Here is a 21,359-nt window from a genome sequence, read left to right as displayed (position 1 = left end):
TGAGGAATTCTTAATCTCAGGAACAAACTGAGGGTTGCTGGAGTGGTCGGGGGTGGGAGGGATGGGGTGGCTGGGTGATAGACATTGGGGAGGGTATGTGCTACGGTGAGCACTGTGAATTGTGCAAGACTGTTGAATCACAGATCTGTACTTCTGAAACAAATAACGTAACATATTTTAAGAAAAAAGAAAAAGAAGAAGATAGCAGGAGAGGAAGAATGAAGGGGAGTAAGTCAGAGGGGGAGATGAACCAGGAGAGATGATGGACTCTGAAAAACAAACTGAGGTTTCTAGAGGGGAGGAGGGTAGGGTGATGGGTTAGCCTGGTGATGGGTATTAAAGAGGGCACATTCTGCATGGAGCACTGGGTGTTATGAGCAAACAATGAATCATGGAACACTACACCAAAACAAATGATGTAATATATGGTGATTAACATAACAATAAAAAATTTAAAAAAAAAAAGAAGAAGAAGAAGATAACACTTCCCTTTAGTAATGGAAAATAAAGACCCATACTTTAAGAAAGAAACTAAAGGGCTAAGAGAAGTCATTTCGAGTAAACTGGAAGTCTTTTCCAGGGACAACTGGGAAATGTGTATCACAGCCTTAGAATGTGCATAATCTTAGATGCAGCCACTCCACTTATTTATCCTAAAGAATAATGCCACAGTGAACAAAACAGTGAAGGGTTCCTGGCCATGGACAGCTAACAGACACTGAGTGTTTACAATATACCTGTCACTCTGAGCACTTTAGATGTGCTAACCCCTTGAATCATCACACAAACATGATGAGTCAGAGACTTCTGATCTCCATTTCACAGATGAAGAGGCCGAAATACACACTGTAAGTAACTTTCCCAGTTGGCTTCTTTTGGATTTCTATTCTCTCCACTATTTCCTCACACGTGAAATTGTATTCTACAGACACACCCTACCTTTATTCTTTGCCCCTCTTGACCATCTTAAAGCACACACACACATACACACAGCCATGGTTTACAAAAGACAGAAAGGCAAGATTAAAAGCATGAATGGACCCTATTCACTGGATATGTAACCTTTAGCAATTTACTGCATCTCAATAAACTTTAGCTCCTTCCTTTATAAAATAGATAAAATCAGAGCACTTATTCATTTGGGCTATTGTGGGAATGAAGTGAGATAGTAAATGTAAAATGCTTAGCGAAGTAACTGGTACAGAAAAAGTACTCAACAAATGTTAACTCTTGATATTGTTCTTTGTTGTTTATTTTTGAATGAGGGTAGAGACACAAACATTTATCACATGCCTGCTAATAACTGCCAGATATTAAATGCATTGCATGTCCTCATTATTGGGGAAAAAACAATAGGAAGTATAAGATAATGAGTAACAGGTACCATCTTTATAAAATATGGGCAGAATATTTTTTACGCCAAAGTCCCCTGCATTCACGTTGCACTGGACTTTTCAGCTAAAGCTAACTTGTCTAATCTAGGTGTTTTCATTTTTTTCTAGTAGACCGATACACTATTATTTGGGAGATAAAAGCACAGGTAATGATAGTTCTGCACCTGCCATAGGAGCTTAGACAAAGGGTTTCATTGGAGACATGGCCCCACTGCAACATCAGATAACATGGAAAAGTAAATAGGGAGCTAATGTGGATCTTAATCAAAATTATTTAAAGCTTTGGAAGAAACAAGAAATAAGGAAGAGTAGAAGAACCAAATGGAAGATACAGAGAAAAAGATCCTAAATAACCATTCTTCCAAATAAAACACACACACACACACACACCCTTAAAAGTAATGAAAACAAGTTTCTGTTGCGAACTTCATCTCGACAAGGGCCCCATAACGGCTGCAATCATAACAGCCCCCAGACACTGCCTTGCTCTCTTCGTGCTGGGCACCGTGTTCTCTACACGCATTGCCTCATTCGGTCCTCCTACAAGCCTGAGAAGTTGGTAGGACTATGCTTTTTTGAGAGAATTGAGGCTAAAAGCTACCAGAGCTCAGAGACTAGATTTTTCTGAACTGAGTTTTCCCCTGTGGGACCGCATCAGTCACATGCTCCTCCAGCCTGGAGAGAAAGGGTCATCCTCTTTGCCCTCCACTCGTGCTCTTCTTCACTCGCTGTTCTTCCTCCGTCCAGGGTTATACCTGTAACAGAGCTTCCCAGGCTGGAAAAGACAGACAGTGACGGCTCCCACGGCTCCAAATGATGGTGGCATGGGTTTGCCAAATGGTCATCAACCACCACGCCCCACACAGTCATCCTCTCCTTGACATGATCAAAGGACGTGTGCTCTCTGAACAGTCCACTTATCAGCACAGACTACAAGTGAAACAAATACTGAATTCCTAAATATGTGGTCCCACTAAGCATAAATATACATATTTATAGACTGCAAAAAGGTGAAAAGTAGCATTCCATAATATTAGCCTGTCGCATGGAAACAAATTTTTTTATCTGTGAATCTGTCCACAACATAGCATAAACTATGACCTACATCTGACACAGAGGCATAATGTATATTTTCTAGATGGAAGGAAAATCCCACTGTACATCTCAAAGGCTGTATGCTTACCATTTACCATGGGTGTCTAGATTTTCTTCTAGTGTCAGATTTTACCAGTTCAGGCTTTGCAGTCAAACACACCTACACTTGAATTCAGGCTCTGGGCCCTGCCAATTACTTGCTGTTGATCTGAGGAGAGTTACCTGTTGTGGTCGCTGTTTTTCAGTTATAAAATGGAAACGAAGCCGTCTATCATTTGACAGATAACGCCATATTTACAATCCATTGTGAAAATTAAACAACATGATGTATTTAAAGAACTAAGCATGATATCTCATTCGTAGTAAATGCTCACTGAAATGGTAGCTATTCATATTAAAATTAAGGTCGTTGATACTACAGGGCCTTTCTTCTCAAAGTACTCCAAAGCATATCACGAATTCTGTGAGTGTGTCTGTGTGTCTCTCTGTGACTGTGTGTCCGTGTAAAAAACACTATTATGGTCCAAATCACGTGTTCTTCTCTGCATGGAATACTAAACTACAATATCTATGACTAACCTGCAATGTACATCACAATATGTCAATGCAAAATGTGCCCAAGTGTTTAGGTATTGGTGATGTGTGTAAGTATTTTTATTATAACTCGGAAAAGACAGCAGTTTGAAATAGGGATTTCTACATTTCCTTCTCGCTATTCACTGATGTCAGAACCATAGAGAGCTTGTACTTTTCCCCCAAAATATGGCATCTGAGGATCAGTCTCTTTCCAAATTACCCAAATCTATAGGGGTAAGCCCTCTGAGATTGTGAATCAGGATAGCCAAGTAAAGGATTCTTTTACAGCCACTAGAAAAATCTCAAATCACATTGTATTTGTGGTTACAATGAATTCATAAATAATGGTAATCAAATTTAAAATGTACATCTTAATCTTGTACTAAATAATGGTACAGTATTCCAGCCTATAACTGAAAATAAAAGTATTTTATGCTTAGTTTTAAATCACATATATATTTTAAATATATTGATAGACAATCTAATGAAAGAAAATGAGTATTTTTCTTTGTAGAGCATTAATTTGGATACTAATAACAAATTAAATTACGTTATGGAGCAAGTAGAAAAAATTAACATAGCCCCACTTGGACTGACATTAATTTTGTACAAAATTAAAATTTCACGGGGTCATAAATTAAAGAATGATAAAGTTTATTTTAAACCTCAAAATGTGAAACAGAATGTGAGTTTTAGGAGATACCTCTCTTTCAGATATACTGAAAAATCTGGACTGCTACTGAACAAGAACAAGCTCTTTTGAAATATCAGACTTCCTGCAGTTTACATAATGTTGATAGGTTTCTCTAGAAAAGGCATTGGGCATTAAAAGGTGAATAAAGCACATATCGAATTTTGTTTTGTCCAATTAAAAAACTGTCCTAACCCTAAGGAAAAAAAAAAATGCTCACAATAACCCAGTAGGAGCCTCGATTAGAAAGATATCTGCAGCATCTGAAAATGAGTATGTTTTTGAAAAGATTTTCTTTATTAAGTTTATTTTAAAGTTACTTGGGGGTTCACGATTTGGAGCTTTGAGTTTTATAAATGAAATAACCCAGTTTGCACATATTATGCTATTCATTAAAGCTAAAAATTAAGAGTAAATAAATGCTCTTCAATGCAAAGTACAGTTTGGTTCCACAGTTGCTTAAATTACATTGCCACATATGAAATGTTGGCTCTCCTCTGGAATTAACATTGAAAATTTTCAAATATCTCTCCTGATAATTTTATCGAAAGTGATTTATTTTAAAACAATAAGCGCTACAAATTGAGATGGGCTTAAAAGGATAACAGCCTAGTGTCTTATTGTCCTCTGCTGACAGGAAAGCATGTTCTTTACATACTGTATTTAGCTATAAAACACATATCTTTCCTTGGTAAAAAAAAAAAAAAATATATATATATATATATATATCTAGATTATTTAATAGGCTATTTCGAGGCTGTGAGAAAAAACAATTATTTGTGAAATAGTGTTCCACGGTGGGAGAAAAATTAAGAGAAATTATTTGCATCTCCTTTAAGTTATTCACAATACTTGGAGGCTTTCATTCTCTCCAGTTAGTGCAATTTATTTTTCCACACATCTCAGGAGCAAACAATGTTATTTAGACTCTAACCTGGCACGCTACCACCTCTGGCCCGCCCTTGAGCCCCTCCATTGCAAAGGTCTCCAGGTGCAGTTTGGGTAGCTGCAGGGTGAAGTCATTCCTACTTGCCGCAGTCCGTGACAGTGAGATCTGATCTCTGACCTAAAGGGAAAAAAACAGCATCAATGGTAATTCCCCTTCAGACACATTAACTGGGATGAACTGGGTCCCCTTGAGCCCACTGAGTGGACTTGCATTGATCGCTGGACCTGAAATCCATGAATAAATTTAGGACTAATTGATTTTTCGTTGCAAATAAATCTCTAATTCAGAGTGCTGGGGGAGAATGTTAAGAAGAAAAAGCATCCTCCTGCTTGAAATGAGGGAGGGAAGAAGAGTCACTGGAGCTCTTCTGATCAAGAGGTTTTGAATTATTTTTTCACTGTTCCACCCTCAAAAGAAAAAAAGGAAGAAGGAAAAAAATATCCACAAAATCGAAAACAAACAGCCATCTCCTAATTATTATCACTTTCTTAATAACATGTTTCATTTAACTGGTATTAACTAATATATATTAGACAAGATAGCTATTAGGTGCTAGTCTTTGAAAAGAAAACTTCAATAATATGTATCCTGGAATAAAAACAAATATACTCAACACACAAGGAGACTTAAAAATATACCAGTCCAAGGTTTATTTGCCCATTTCCTTCTTACTAAACTTGAGTCTTAACGATTAAATACATATAAACCAACTCGGTCACGCAACTTCTAAATAAGATAACGAATAAAATCAGTGGTATTTGTACTATATTTTAAGTATTCGGAAAGGTAACAATACAAACATATCACAGATCCAGGAGAAATACCAAATTCTCTAGCCAGTAGAAGTATCACAGGCAGTTGATATTACACTGCCACCTTCTGGACAAATGAGAAACTACTCCCCACATACTATACATAGATAAAGAAAATGCTCAGAAACAGATCTGTTTTCATTTTTAATTTCCAAACTTAGTAAGAGCCTTAAAATTTTCAGTTTAGTTTTCCATAAGATCAGTAAGCTTTCGTTTTTAATTATACAGTTTAACGATAGTAGATTTCATACGTAGGCACATTTTCTAACTTTCCCTATGCCTGACTTGGTTTTAAAAATGTATCTCTTTGCTACCATATACTGGATAAATATTATGCAACTAGCTTAAAGCCACAGGATCAAAAGTGTTTCTGATGAAATAGTAAAGGTCAAGAATGGGATAACTATAAAAAATAACACTAATTGCTCAAATATATGTATCTACATCCCTACTTTTCCCTGAGCAACTTCTAATGTAACTTGGCAACAGCACAGGATCGCAAACCTCTCCTTCACTTTTCTGTTCTACTTGGGAAGCTTCTAAAGCCTGTTTGAATTATTTCTTATTTTATGAATGAACTATCACACTGCATAGGGTTTCCTTATACCAGCAAACACACACAAACATCTGACAACATCTTTAATTGTTCATGCTAATCTACGGTTATAAAAATCTTTATACTCCCAAGTTGAGCAGAATTTCTGTCAGTAAGTGAATGTCAAAGTGTATGCTATAAAACATACACTGTAATGCAATTTTTATAATGGTGTGAGTACTGTATGCACACTGGAGTCCCAATTCAGAATGTGTATTTATCTCTAACAAACATTCTCCAGAGTCTTTAGTCAGGAGGAGAATGCTTTTAACTTGCTTAACATAACAAAATAAATCATATTTTACAAATGTATTTGCTTTAGGTTTTATATTTTATATATACAGATACCTTCTCCTGCTTTTTTTTGGTCACCAATGCACACTCAGATAAAAGAAAACATTAATGTGGATTAAGGTACTGAGAATTTATCAACATCAAACCACTAGTGTTTTGCCTTCTACCCTTCTGAACCATAGTCAATAGATCTAAATATTTTACTGTACCCTGGCCAATTCATTGTTTGATGTTTAAAAACTCACCCAGAATCAAAGAAAATTTATTAAATTTGAGCCCCCAAATGAGATACTATTAGCTTTGAAAGTCAAGTTTAACTGCGATATTGATGATTCTCTTTTTTCTGTGACAAAATTCACTAGGGAAATCCTGGAAGTCAAAGTACAAAAGCAGATTGCTAATACAGGCAAAGGGGGAGGGAGGACCATAAGCAACGTAGGTATAATCCACAACACAGTTCCAGCACTGGAGGTCCTTGAACCCGATGATTATCAGGCACCAGATTTCAACTGTGAAGCTTGACATACAGGAACAGTAAGCCACATTTTATAGTCTCTAAATAAACTCGCTGAACAATATTAAGCTGGGGCATTTGGCAGTTAAACCTGTGACTTCTTACCAAATTAACATTCTCACTACAACATTATTTAATTTGCCAAGTTAAATCATTCTTTATATTAGATGGGGGAAAGCCTCAAAATGCACTTATTTTGCTAAATCGAATAATGGGCATCATAATTACATTATTTGAATATGTGTGTGTTAATACTTTCATTTAATTATAAATGATGTGTTGAGATTGTGGACAGTGCCATCAAGAGATAGGGCTACATAAGAGATATAATACCACAAATATTTCTACTACATTTTAAGAGTTGATTCCACTTTTAAATTAAGCCAGAACTTTGAGAGAAGGCATCCAAAATGTTCTCCAAATATTTCTAGGAAAAGTTTTTTCTCACTCTTGAAAAAGGATCGGCTAGGAATTCTTTTATCTTCAGGGGTACAAGGAGTGAAAGCAGTATGTTGAGAGAAGACAAAACAGTGACACAGGACAAGTAAAATTACAACCATGGAGCAAAGAAGCAGGAAGGGAAGGTGACAAGGAACAGGAAAACATGAAGGGTGAAAGATGAGACTGTTCAGAAGAGCGCAGAAAGCAAGTCTGAATTTCAGGGTGTGAACAAGGATAAACGGGAAAGAGAGCCAACCCAGAACAGTAAGAAAAAAGGTTCTCTCCGTATTGCATTAAATCTGTTCATGAAAAACACAGAACAGGCAGCCTGAGAATAAAGTAACCAAAATCAGAAAAGAGATAAGTGAAATTTCTTGGGGAAACACTGCCCATTGGATATAAATACCTTTCAAAACATGAGAATCTTTAAAATAAATTTCTTTACTGTCAAAAGAATTCTGAAGCAACAATATTAGAATAGTAAAATCACTTTTTTCCCTAACAGAAGTAGGCTCACCTTTTAAAGTACAGATTTTAGTGTGAACTAAGATTAAAACCACCATTGTCACCTTTCTATACATTAAATGATAATTTCAAATTTCAAATTAATTTGAAATTGTAATTTCAAAAGTCAGACTTTAATTCTGTTACAGCACGTCATTCATCCTTTAATTAAGATTCTATACCCTTTTCACTGTGATTTATTTATAGCTGTGACTGATAAAATATATATAATAATATTTTTCTATTTCAGAATGGGTAACAGTTCATACTTAACATATAATGAATTTTTTCATACAACTTCACAATATAAATCTCATTTGCCAAGTTGCATACATTTTTATAATATTCTATACAACTGTTCAATTTCATAATATTTTGACAAAGAAAACATACCTCTATTACTACACTCTGAAATTTTGATTTTTAGGAAAGTAGTTTGATTTCTCCCTTTCCTATTACATACTTTCAGAAAGCACATATTTCTAACAGATATGCTATAAGACACAAGAGAAAAAAGAGGTGGATAGATAAAAATAAATGAAACTTTCTAAGAAGTCAAAACATTGGTATGAAATATCTATTTATTTTATCCTCACACTCAAGTTCCAGATTGAAGTGGTTCAGAAGATCCACGTTCCTATTCCACTGATTGGCCTTTACTCACAAGTCGCCAATCTGTTTTCTAATTTTCTGTACTTCCACCATAACACAAAAAAAGCTATTCCTGGTGGACATACCAAGTATGAGATTACATTAGTCATTTTTGGAAAAACTGCTCAGCTCTCAGAACGTGAACCTGAATGTTGTATCACGCACAGCTATAAATCCCTCTGGACCTAATGTTCCAAATTAAAAAAAAAAAAAAAAAACCACACACACACACACACACACACACACACTTATGAAATGTGGCACTAAGCTGTGTTTCTACCATCAGGACACTAAGGAAGTAGTCAGATTGTAGATGGAAATGCAGATATGCTTATCACATAAAAAGATACGTACAGTGCCCAAATCTTAAACGTCTGGGAAAAGTAAGTGATAATTAGGATTTCACATCATACCCTTGATCTGGCTAAAATTTTACTTACTCCAATCTAGTATGGCATCCATTGCTTCAAAATCAACACTCTGACCACAGACAGTGTCATCAAGTAGAGAGACCTCTACAGCGTTTCCTGTAACCTCCTTTCTTATCACTCCATGTTCATGTTCTACTTTGTTTCCACATCCCTGCCTTCTGTCCCACGCCCTCCTCTGCCCTTACGGATTCCTTATGGCTTTCCTTTTTCTCTTTATTCTCTTTTTCATCCTACCCTAGAGCAGCTTGCACACTATCTTTCAACCTCCGCACCGGAGAGCAGTGTGCACTTGGCACACTGCAGCCTGGGAACCGAATCCAGCCCACCACACATTATTGTAAATAAAGTTTTATTGGAACACATGACACCCATTCATTTACCTATTGTTTTTTGGCTGCTTTCCTGCTACCGTGACAGAATTGGAGAGTTGAGACAGAGACCATATGGTCCACAAAGCCTAAAATATTTACTATCTGACCCTTTACAGAAAATGTTGGCCATCCTCTGCCTTCAAGGTATAGAAGGAAAGACAATATTTTTCACCATCTGTCAAGTTTTTTAAATAACCACATCTCACCAGAGACTATCTGAACAATTTCTAGCGGGCCAACCTTCTATCAGTAACACAGGGTTGCATTTCACAGACACTTCCTGGCTTCTTTTTTCCAAGAGTTTCATAAAATAAGTGTACTATCTCCTGATATATTTTCAAGTTTTATGTAGTCTGGTATGCAACATGACTGGGTCTAACTTTCCTGGCACGTACTCTAATACCTAATCAACATAAAATTTGGCTAAACAAGTAGAATAGGCATACTGGAGAGCCTTTTGTAAACAGACAGAGAAGGGCACTAGCCAGAGGTAACTCTGTAATAACACTGGTAGCAAGAAAAACACTGTGCATACAGAGGCTCATAGTAAGTATGTGATCAAATAAGAATGTCATTACAAACTCACAAATTCTACAAGGCAGGAGAAAGAGAGAATATGATAAAAAAGATCATTAGCAGCTCCAGAACTCTGATATGTGCCTACTGAGAGAAGCAGGGCTTCAAGCTTGTGAACACAATGGAGACGACATTCATGGATCGAATAGTTACATCTGAATGGATATTTTCCTCTGTCTGTTACCTTTTCCTTAACTGTTTAATTAATGAAATGGAGAGAGTAATATTTCTATTAGTAGTTGGTACTTTCAAAAGTACTTTATGCTTCTCAGAGTACTCTTCACACTACCTCCCTTGATTCTGCCATCCACCTTGTGAAACAGTCATCACCATCCCTAATATTGGGGATGCTGAGTGCAGTGCTCTTAGCACTAAATCCCAACGCCTCTCAATATCTATAATGAATAGTTAATAGTTGGGGAAATCGCTTAGGATTTTGGTAATCTTCCATTTCTCTACCTAAACAACAATACTATTTTTTTTACCTTTACCTTGCCTTGGTCCCTTGTTGGCAATCTTAGCAAAAATGTGTAAGTTTCATAAAAGTAGTTTTGTGAGAAGTAATGGAGACTATTATTCAAACATCCTTATTTTCCTCAGTAGTTTCCCCCTGGGCCTGCGGGCATTCTCATTCATTCATGTTTTCTTTCTCCCACGGCCTGACACACACACACACACACACACACACACACACACAGTTACACTGAGAAACAAGTTACCTGCGCAGCAATCATCCTTATACAGTGTCACCATCTCACACGGAAGATTCCCCAGCTATGAGGTCCCAAGACACATGCAACCTTTCCTGCTGTGCTCCACACCCATGGGAAGGAGACCCTGGCGCTCCGCAGAAGCGGGCACTCCACTGACGTTGCAGCCAACACAGGCACTCATCATTTGAAAAGAAGGAAGTGAGAAACTAGCCTTCTCTTGCTGGCAGTGTATTTAACCTAACCTACAGCTCTGGAGCGGAGCCAGCACACTCCCATGACTGCCTGCTGCTGTCACCAGAAAAAGAGGACAAATCCACCACCACCACCACCCCACGCATTAATAGTCACATCCCAATTATGGACCGAGAAAATGGATCTCTTGAATCAAATTAGCAAGCTGGCTACATCCCAATTAAGGATCTGAAAAACGGGGCCCTCAAATCAAATTATCAAGCTGGAGGACAGGGTGATTTGATCATGGACATCTTATAAAGGCGCTAGACAGCTTGATAAATCTATGGTGTAGGTTATATACCATAGAATGCACCCCACAGATAGATTACTGTGCCCTTGAGCTATTTAAACAAACACAAAACCCATACTTGAGAATAGAGAAATAAGTTTATGAATTGTTAACAGTCCTCCACACGGAGATATTTTCTTTCCGAGGGGAAATTATTCCAAAGGATAAAGACCAAGGCACAACTGAAATTAGCTATTTAGATGTGTTTAGGTTAAAACCTGTTATGCACACGTACATGACATTCTGTAGTGTCTTATCTTTAGTTTGTCAAGGTTTTTAAATCCCTCTTGAGCTGGAGTACCATTTTTAGCTTGGCTAGGTCAGAATGACACTGAACAATATGAATGATGACACACAAGACAGCTATATGGACAGAGTTGTCATCAGCAAGCCAACTGTGCCAACACCCGTATGTCCTGCACAGCTGATCCTCAGACCCGGGATCCAGAAACTAAGAATGCACACGAGTTCAAAGACCACAAGTAACATTTACAGAGTCATTAACAAGTCTAAAAACCACTGGGTTTTTAGATGCATTAAATCATATTTTGACTTTTAAAATACTGTCAGTTCTAGAAATTAAAAGTTATTCTGTGGTGTTTCTATTCCTTATAAATTCACTGAAAACTAAAAATCATAAGATAACTATGTATTATCAAATACTTGGGTTAACCATCTCTAAGATAAGATTATAAAATCATATTTAAAGATTTGGTAAGACAGTGTCTTCACCTGTCAGATTCTGTTTGACTCTAATCTATTCCACAAACTACTCTAACAAAAGAAGTTCTCATCTTTCTACTTCATAGGAGTCTAACCAGATAAAAACAGGTTGCAACAGGACTATTACACCCTGTAAATTCCTTGCTAGCATACCTCTCTTTCCTAGAGACATTCTTACAATCAAATTTAGGCTTTCTCCTCTAGCTTTTGATTAGGCAGAATAAATATACATGCTATTTTTAGCTATCAAATAAATAAAGCAATATCAGCAAGACCTCCATTGAAATCTAGAGATGGCTTCAGCTTTGTTTAGGGACTGGGTGATGGTAGAATTTGACTCATTCAACAAACATTCATTAAGTGCCTACTGGGTACCAGGCACTGTGATAGATGCTGAGGATATAAAAATTAAGGAGACAGAATTCCATCCCTCAAGGACTCCAAACTCTAGTGGCATAATTAATCTCTCAAAATGCATTTGTTAGCCTTCCATTTATCTATAATGTCTTGTTTCTCCCGTCAATGCCTACGCTGCCTTCTTTCTTTGCCAGAGAGTATTATGTTAATCAGTCTCAAACCCTTATGTTTAGCCTGACTTTTTCCCTTAGGTCCAGACTCACATATCCCGCTGATCACTCCACATTACCTCAAACTCGGGTATTTCCAAAGCAAAACTCACCATTGTCTCCCTTCTTCTCCCTACAAAAAAAAAAAAAAAAAAAAAAGGCTGCTCCTCTTCTTGTATTTCCAACATCAATCAGCCAATCACACTGCCCCATCCTGGGAGTCATCCTCCCCTACCTTTTTCATCATCATTTGCCATTTTACTAAATAAGTTTCACATCCTTTCCTCTAATACCCCCTATCATCACTACCCTGGTCCAACCTTCTGCTGCTTTCATCAAGTGTACAGAACCATGGCTCTTAAAACCATCTTCATTACTCATGATACCCGGTCTGCAAATACGCCCTCCAGAGCCCAAATTCAGTATGGAAATCTGACCATATCAGTCCCTCGCTTAAACCCTAGTTTGCTCCCACTGCCTCCATGATAAAGGTCCAAGGGTCTTAGAATGGCCAAAAAAGAAAAACAACTTCGATGACTTGGCTTCCAAGCGCCTCATTCAGCCCCTCTCTTGCACTCTCCTTGCACTTCCTGCTGAACTGAGGATGTCTGGCTATTCATGCTTCCATGCACTTCCTCGCACACACTGTCCTCTCTGCTGGAACGCCTTTCCCATCTTTCCTCACACTTCAAAGCCCTATCCAGGCATTAATTCTCTTCTAAGAAACCTCCAGCCAACCCGTGGGTTTTCTAAGTATTTCTCATAGACAAATAACTCCGTCTACACAGATGTGAAACTGCATCTTATGGATGTGTATTTACCATGGTATACTGGAATTATCTGTGTCTCTGCCTTGAGGGAAAAGACTATGCTATATAGGGACTTTTTTGTTTTTTGGGTTTTTTATTTTTTTTTTTTTGGTGGTTTGTTTCTCCAAAGACTGGTATGGCTCCTGGCATATAATATACACTTTAAAAGCATTTGTAGAACTCAACTATTTATATTAAATATTGGATAAGAGGTTTTAAGTAACTTTACTGTAGAAATGAATCTCAAAGGATATTAGCAAAAACTCCCGTGACTTCCTAGCTATCGTCCAGTATCATTCAGCCTGATAAATTTACAGGGCTTATAGACGCAAGGTCCTCTAGAGTCTTTTGAGGCTTCTGGATTGTGACTTCCTGTTTTATCTTTTAGACATTTTACTGAAAAGGCAGCTAAGACTTCTCCCTATATGTTCAGAGGTACCTTTAAAGTTCATAGTCGCTACAATCATACACAGGAAACACTATAGTTAATCCTTCCAAACTGGTAGGACTTAAGCAATCTCTAAAAGCCTCAAGAATCCAGCCATTCTGCTAACTAAACAATAACAAAAAATGACTACAAAAAAAGTTCATTCTTCTCTACATTCCAATTTTACCTAAATTTACTTACTTTCACCCCCAGCTATAATAAACCAAGACATTTCTCTGTTAAACACTTGGTTAGCACCCAATAAATACTTAATTTTCTCATACCTAACCCTAAATAATTGAGATATTATCCTATACATCTAGTCATTGCCCTATCCTGAAAGCTATTCTAATATAGTTCTACATAGAATTATCTATATCTGTATAGAATTATATTCTAATATAATTATTGTACTTGTCGTCTTTTTCTCACAATAGAAATACTAAAGCATGTTTGGAGAGCCTCTTAATTTAAAGAAAAAAATCAATTCCTGAGATTCTATATTATCAGTAATATTAGAAACCTACTGGTAAATTTATTAGGAAAATAAAAGAATATGACTTTAGGGAATGATGTTAGCAAAAATGATGGAATAAGGAACTCCAAAAACCAGTCCCTCCACACACACACAAAAAAATGAATACCCTGGGGCACCTGGGTGGATCAGGCGGTTAAGTGTCTGCCTTTGGCTCAGGTCATGATCCCGGGGTCCTGGGATTGAGCCCTGAGTCAAGCTCCCTGCTCAGTGGGGGGCCTGCTTCTCCCTCTCCCTCTGCATGCTGCTCCCCCTTCTTGTGCTCTCTCACTTGCTCTCTCTCACATAAATAAATAAAATCTTAAAAAAAAAGCAATGAGTACCCTGGCAAAATTTGTCAGAATCAACTTTCTCAGAACTCTAGAAACTAAGTGAAAGCTTACAGCAACCAAGCAAAAACTTAATCAAGAAAAAAGCACCTGAATCTCAGCATTTAGGGAAATCTCTGTTGAAACACTAGCAGATGATGAAGTTAACAGAACAGAGATTTGAGTGGCCATACTTGACAAAGAATATAGACTTTACATGGAAATGAAAAGTACAGCATAGGAAATATGGTCAATTATATTGTAATAATGTTTTATGGTGACAGTGACCACTTACCATGGTGAGCACTGAGTAATGTACAGAATTGTCAAATCACTATGTTATATACCTGAAACTAATATAACTACATGTGTCAACTATGCTTCAATAATAAATATTTTCTAAAAAAAGAATACAAACTGAAAAATTTAGTTCAGAAAAGTCACTGAACAAACAATAACCACTAGAATAAGCAGCAACAAACAACACCAGGGAAGGAGGAGAATCTGATTTCCAGAGTTGCTACACTGTACTATTCAAAATATCCACTTTTCAACAAAAAGTTACGAAGCATGCAAAAAGATAAGAAAGTATGGTCCATACATAAGAAAAACAGAAACTAATAGGAACTCAGGAAGCCTGAACATTGGATTTACCACACAATGACATTAAATCATTTATTTTAAATATGCTTAAAGTGTTAAAGGAAACTGTATACAAATAACCAAAGGGAACCATGAGAAGAATATCTTCCAAGATAGAAAATATAAATAAAGAGAGAGAGAGCATAAAAAGGAACCAAATAGAAATTTGGGGGTTGACATATTCAAAGTGCTTAAAGGGGACAAAAACCTGCCAACCAAGAATTTTATATCGAACAAAAATATTCTTCAAAAATGAAGGAGGGCGCCTGGGTGACTCAGTTGGTTAAGCAACTGCCTTCGGCCCAGGTCATGATCCTGGAGTCCCGGGATCGAGTCCCACATCGGGCTCCCTGCTCAGCAGAGAGTCTGCTTCTCCCTCCAACCCTCTTCCCTCTCGTGCTCTCTATCTCTCATTCTCTCTCTCTCAAATAAATAAATAAATAAATAAATAAATAAATAAATAAATAAATAATGAAGGAAAGGGGCACCTGGGTGGCTCAGTTGGTTAAGCATCCAACTCTTGATTTCAGCTCAGGTCATGATCTCAGGGTTGTGGGATTAAGCCTCACATCGGGCTCTGCACTCAGCATGGAATCTGCTTGTCCCTCTCCCTCTCCTCCACCCCCCATTCACTCTATCTCCTTTCTATCTGTAAAATAAATAAATAAAATCATTTTAAAAAAAGAAGGAGAAATTAAGCCATTCCAAGATAAACAAAAGCTGAGGGTGTTCATTACCCCTAGACTTGCCCTAGGAGAAATGTCCTAGGGGAGTCCTTCAGCCTGAAATGAAAGGACAACAGACAGTAACTCAAATTCACATGAAGAAATAAAGATCACCAGTAAAGGAAACTGAACAAGTATATATAAAAGTCAGTAATAATGTAGTTTTGATTTGTAATTCCTCTTTTTTTCTATATAATTTAAAAGATAACTCTGACAAAACTGAACAACAGTGCAGTTCAACAATAATAGTTGAAGACTTCAAAACTGCACTTCATTAATGGATAGAACTACACAAAAGATACCCAAGGAACTAGAAGACTTGAACAACAGTTTAAATCAACTTAATAGACATCTATAGAATATTCCACACAACGAATGCAGAATACACATTCTTTTTAAATGTACATGTAACATTCACCAAGACAGACCATATTCTGAGCCATACTGCAAACTTTAAATTTAAAAGAACTGATATCAAACAAAGTAGCTATTCAAACCCTACAGAATTACATTAGAATGCCATAGCAAAAAATATTTGGAAAATACCCAAATATTTTGTAAATAAATAAACAACAAATAAATAAACAACACACTTTTAAACAATGAATAGGTCAAAGATGAAATCACAGGAATATTACAAAATACTTTGAGACAGATGAAAACAAAAACATAACATACTAAACATAGTTTTCAATGAAAGCAGTGCTCACACAGAAATTTTTAGCTGCAAATGCTTACATTAAAAAAGAAGAAAGATCTCAAAGCAATAACCTAACCTTCTACCTGAGGGACACAGAAAAAGAAGAGCAAACTAAGCCCAAAGCAAACAAAAGAAAGAAAATAATAAAGATTGGAGCAGAGATAATAGAGACTAGGAAAATAACAGAGCACATTAAGAAAACCAAATTTGGTTCCTTGGAATGATCAACAACACTGACAAACCTTAAATAGACTTGCCAAGAAAAAAAAAGATTAATTAATTACTCTAATCAGAAAAAAAAAGTGAGGACTCTACTACTGACCTTACAGAAATAAAAACAATACTAAGAAAATGAACAATGTAGGTCAACAAATTAGATAACCTAGATGAACTAAACAAATTCCTGGAAACACATAAGCCACCAAAATTGACTTAAAAAGAAGCATAAAATATGAATAAATCTATTACAAGGAAAAAGAAATAATAAATAAGCAAAAAACTTCCAACAAAGAAAATCCAAGGACGAGATAGCTTCACGGGTAAATATTACCAAATGTTTACAGAATTAACACCAATCCTTCTCAAACTCTCCCAAAAAAAAAACCTGAAGTGGAAGGGCCACTTCCTAACTCATTCTATGAGGTCAGTATTACTCTGATACCAAAGCCAGACAAAGATATCACAAGAAAACTGTATACCAATATCCCATATGAACACAGACACAAAATCCTCAAAAAAAAATAAATAAATACTAGCAAACTGAATCTAGCAACATATTCAACATAGTCAAGCAATTATACATGATAACCAAGTGGTATGTATGACAGGAATGCAAGGATGGCTCAACATACAAAAATGAATCTATGTAGTACACAATATTAATAGTATGAAAAGTGAAAAAAAAATCATTTCATATGATATAGAAAGAGCATTTGACAAAACCCAATAACCTTTCATGAAAAGAAAAATTCAAAAAACTAGGAACAGAAAAGAACTTAATCTGATGAAGGACATGCTCCTAACATCATACTTAATGGTGCAAAACTGAAAGCTCTCCCCTTAAGATTAGGAAGAATGCAAGGATATCTGTTGTCATCTCATTGCCAGGACTAGAAGTACTAGCCAGGCAAATAGACCAAAAAATAAAACAAATGAACAAAAATAAACAACAACAAAAAATGAGGCATCCAAACCAGAAAGAAAGAAGTAAAACTATCTTTATTTGCAGATGACATGATCTTATATATAGGAAATCCTACAGAATCCTCCAAAGAAATTAGTGGAGCTAAAAAAATTTAGCAAAATTGCAGGATACAAAAGCAACATATAAAAATCAGTCATATTGACTTCACTGATAATGAGGAATTCTTAATCTCAGGAAACAAACTGAAGGTTGCTGGAGTGGTGGGGGGGTGGGAGAGATGGGGTGGCTGGGTGATAGACATTGGGGAGGGTATGTGCTATGGTGGGCGCTGTGAATTGTGCAAGACTGTTGAATCATAGATATGTACCTCTGAAACAAATAATGCAATATATGTTAAGAAAAAAAAAAGAAGTAGAAGATAGCAGGAGGGGAAGAATGAAGGGGAGTAAATCGGAGGGGGAGACGAACCATGAGAGACGATGGACTCTGAAAAACAAACTGAGGGTTCTAGAGGGGAGGGGCTGGGGGGATGGGTTAGCCTGGTGATGGGTATTAAAGAGGGCACGTTCTGCGTGGAGCACTGGGTGTTATGCACAAACAATGAATCATGGAACACTACATCAAAAACTAATGATGTATGGTGATTAACATAACAATAAAAAAATTTTTTTAATCAGTCATATTTCTAAATGCTAGAAATTAAGAACCAAGAAATGAAATCAAGAAAATAATTTCATTTACAATAGCATCACAAAGAATAAAATACTCAGAAATAAATTTAAGCAAGAAGGTATAAAACTTATACACTGAAAACTACAAAAGTTGGTAAAAAAAATTAGAGAAGATCTAAATAAATGGAAAGATATTCTATGTCATGGATTACAAGACTTAATATTAAGATGGAAATACTATCAAAAATTCCAATCAAAAATACTATCAAAATTCCAATTGCCTTCTTCATATCCTAAAACCATATGTAATTGATCCTAAAATTCATATGTAATTATAAGGAACCCTGAAAAGTCAAAAAAAAATCTTGAAAAAAAATCCCAAAATTGGAAGACTTAAAATTCTTAATTTCAAAATTTACTACAAAGCTACAGTGATCAAAACAGTGTGTGGTACTGATATATGAGGACAGACAACATATAGATCAATGAAACAGAATTGACAGCCCAGAAACAAAACCAAACATCTATAGTCAACAGATTTTCAACACAGGTACCGAATGGGGGAAAGAAAAGTCTTTTTTTTTTTTTTTTAAGATTTTATTTATTTCTTTGACAGAGTGAGAGAGGGAACACAAGCAGGGGGAGTGGGAGAGGGAGAAGCAGGCTTCCCACCGAGCAGGGAGCCCAATGTGGGGCTCTGTCCCAGGACCCTGGGATCATGACCTGAGCCGAAGGCAGACCCTTAACGACTGAGCCACCCAGGCGCCCCAAGAAAAGTCTTTTTAATAAATGGTACTGGGATGGGGCGCCTGGTTGGCTCAGGTGGTTGAGCATCTAACTTCCACTCAGGTCGTGATCTCAGGGTCCTGGGATCTTGCTTCTCCTTCTTCCCCTTCCCAACTCCCACCCCCTGCTTGTGCGTGAGCTCTTTCTCTCTCTCGAATAAATAAATAAAATCTTTGGAAAACTAAATAAATAAACAGTGCTGGGATAACTGGATAGCCATGTAAAAGAATGAAATTCAGTCTTTGAATCATACCATATACAAAAATTAACTCAATATGGACCAAAACCTAAATATAAGAGTTAACACTATAAAACCCTTTGGAGAAAACATAGGAGATTTCTTCATGACCTGCGATTTGGCAATGTATTCTTAGATATAAAACCAAAATCATGATCAACAATAGAAAAAAAAATGTACTTCATCAAAGTTAAAAAACTTTTTTCCATCGAAGGACTTTATCGAGAAAGTAAAAAGACAACCCATAGAATGGAATAAGAGGGTATAGGAGTGACTGCTTAATGGCTCCTGGATTTCTCTTTGGGGTGATGAAAATATTCTGAAAACACAGTTGTGATGGTGGCATGACACTGTAAATGCATTGAGAGCCACTGAATTGTACACTTTAAAATGGTTAAAATGATTTTTTTTTAGAGTTCAATAGTTCTGTTTTTTTCAAAACAGTTGAGAATTCAGCTAAATAAAGAAGCACGTGTATAAAAAATGCACCTCATGGAAAATTATGATTTTGTTTTCTCTTGTTATTTTTCTTAACCCCAATAACCTGAAATTGGCCCAAAAAGTTTCTTAATAAAAAGTTAACTTCTGACCTACATTAAAAAGTCATAATATATTACATATATATATTTACATGTAATTAAAATAAAACATCTGTTTCTTTGAAATGAGGTATATGCTTTTAGATGAAAATGACTGGCCTGCTTTATTAAATACTAGTATTAATCCCAAATGGGATTTAAAAAATAATATCCAGTCAACTGCTGGATAATGCAGTATAATGCAATTTTAGGATTTGAAAAGTTGAAGGTAAAGTATCAAGTTTAAAGACTAACAAATATATCTTGAAATCTGGAATTATGATACCTCCAGCTTTATTTTTCTTTCTCAAGATTGCTTCCACTATTCGGGGTCTTTAGTAGTTCCCTACAAATTTCAGTATTATTTGTTCTAGTTTTGTGAAAAATGTTGGTATTTTGATAGGGATTGCATCGGATCTATAGATTGCTTTAGGTAGTATGGACATTTTAACAGTATCAATTCTTCCAATCCATGAGAATGAAATACCTTTCTATTTGTTTGCATCACCTTCAGTTTCTTTCATCAGTGTTTTATAGTTTTCAGAATACAGGTCTTTTACCTCTTTGGTTAAGTTTACTCCTAGGTATTTTATTCTTTTTGGTGCAAATGTAAACAGTGTTCTTTTCTTAATTTCTCTTTTTGCTACTTCATTATTAGTGTATAAAAATGCAACTGATTTCTGGGTATTATTTTTGTAACCTACAACCTTACTGAATTCATTTATTCTAATAGTTTTTTGGTGGAGTTTTTAGGGTTTTCTATGTATAGTATCGTGACATTTGCAAATAGTGATAGTTTAACTTCTTTTAATTTCAACCAATATGGATGCCTCTATTTTTCATGCCTGATCACTGTGGCTAGGACCTCTAGTACTATGTTGAATAAAGGTGGCAAGAGATGAAGGGGAGTGGGAAATACAGGCTTCCAGTTATGGAATGAAAAAGTCACAGTAATAAAAAGCACAGCATAGGGAATATAGTAGGTAATATCATAATAGCATTTTATGGTGATAGATGGTAGCTACACTGGTGGTGAGTATAGCATTCCATATAGACTTGTCAAATCACTGTGTTGTACACCTGAAACTAATGTAACATTGTGTGTCAACTCTACTCAAATTTTAAAAAATTAACAAATATCAATAAAATGTAATTGCTCTTCCAAAAAAAAACAAACATTTAAGTTCTCCAAAAGTTTAAGTTCTTTAAAATGCAAGAAAAGAAATAATGTCTAGGGGCACATGGGTGGTGCAGTCAATTAAGCTTCTGACTCTGGGTTTCAGCTCAGGTCATGATCTCAGGGTCATGAGCTCGAGCCTTGCATTGGGCTCCGCGCTCAGGGTGCAGTCTGTTTAAGACTCTCTCTCCCTCTCCCTC

The 21,359-nt window shown here is 36.3% G+C and overlaps 1 protein-coding gene across 8 annotated transcripts in view; it reads right to left on the bottom strand.

Annotated features, from left to right (window-relative positions):
* Positions 1–21,359, bottom strand: part of CCDC171 (coiled-coil domain containing 171) — a 316,432-nt gene that overhangs the window by 74,294 nt on the left and 220,779 nt on the right. For all 8 annotated transcript variants that reach the window (XM_073880818.1, XM_025887898.2, XM_073880822.1 and 5 more), the window contains one exon: positions 4,691–4,822. In XM_073880818.1, the coding sequence (XP_073736919.1) occupies positions 4,691–4,822 (132 nt within the window). The remainder of the gene's footprint in view (positions 1–4,690; positions 4,823–21,359) is intronic.

Source organism: Callorhinus ursinus, unplaced genomic scaffold (assembly GCF_003265705.2).
Source record: "Callorhinus ursinus isolate GAN/ISIS: 27379988/994484 unplaced genomic scaffold, GSC_fseal_2.0 scaffold39, whole genome shotgun sequence".
Lineage (NCBI taxonomy): Eukaryota > Metazoa > Chordata > Mammalia > Carnivora > Otariidae > Callorhinus > Callorhinus ursinus.
Note: the sequence above shows the minus strand (reverse complement) of the source record. Positions and strands in the feature narration are given on the sequence as shown.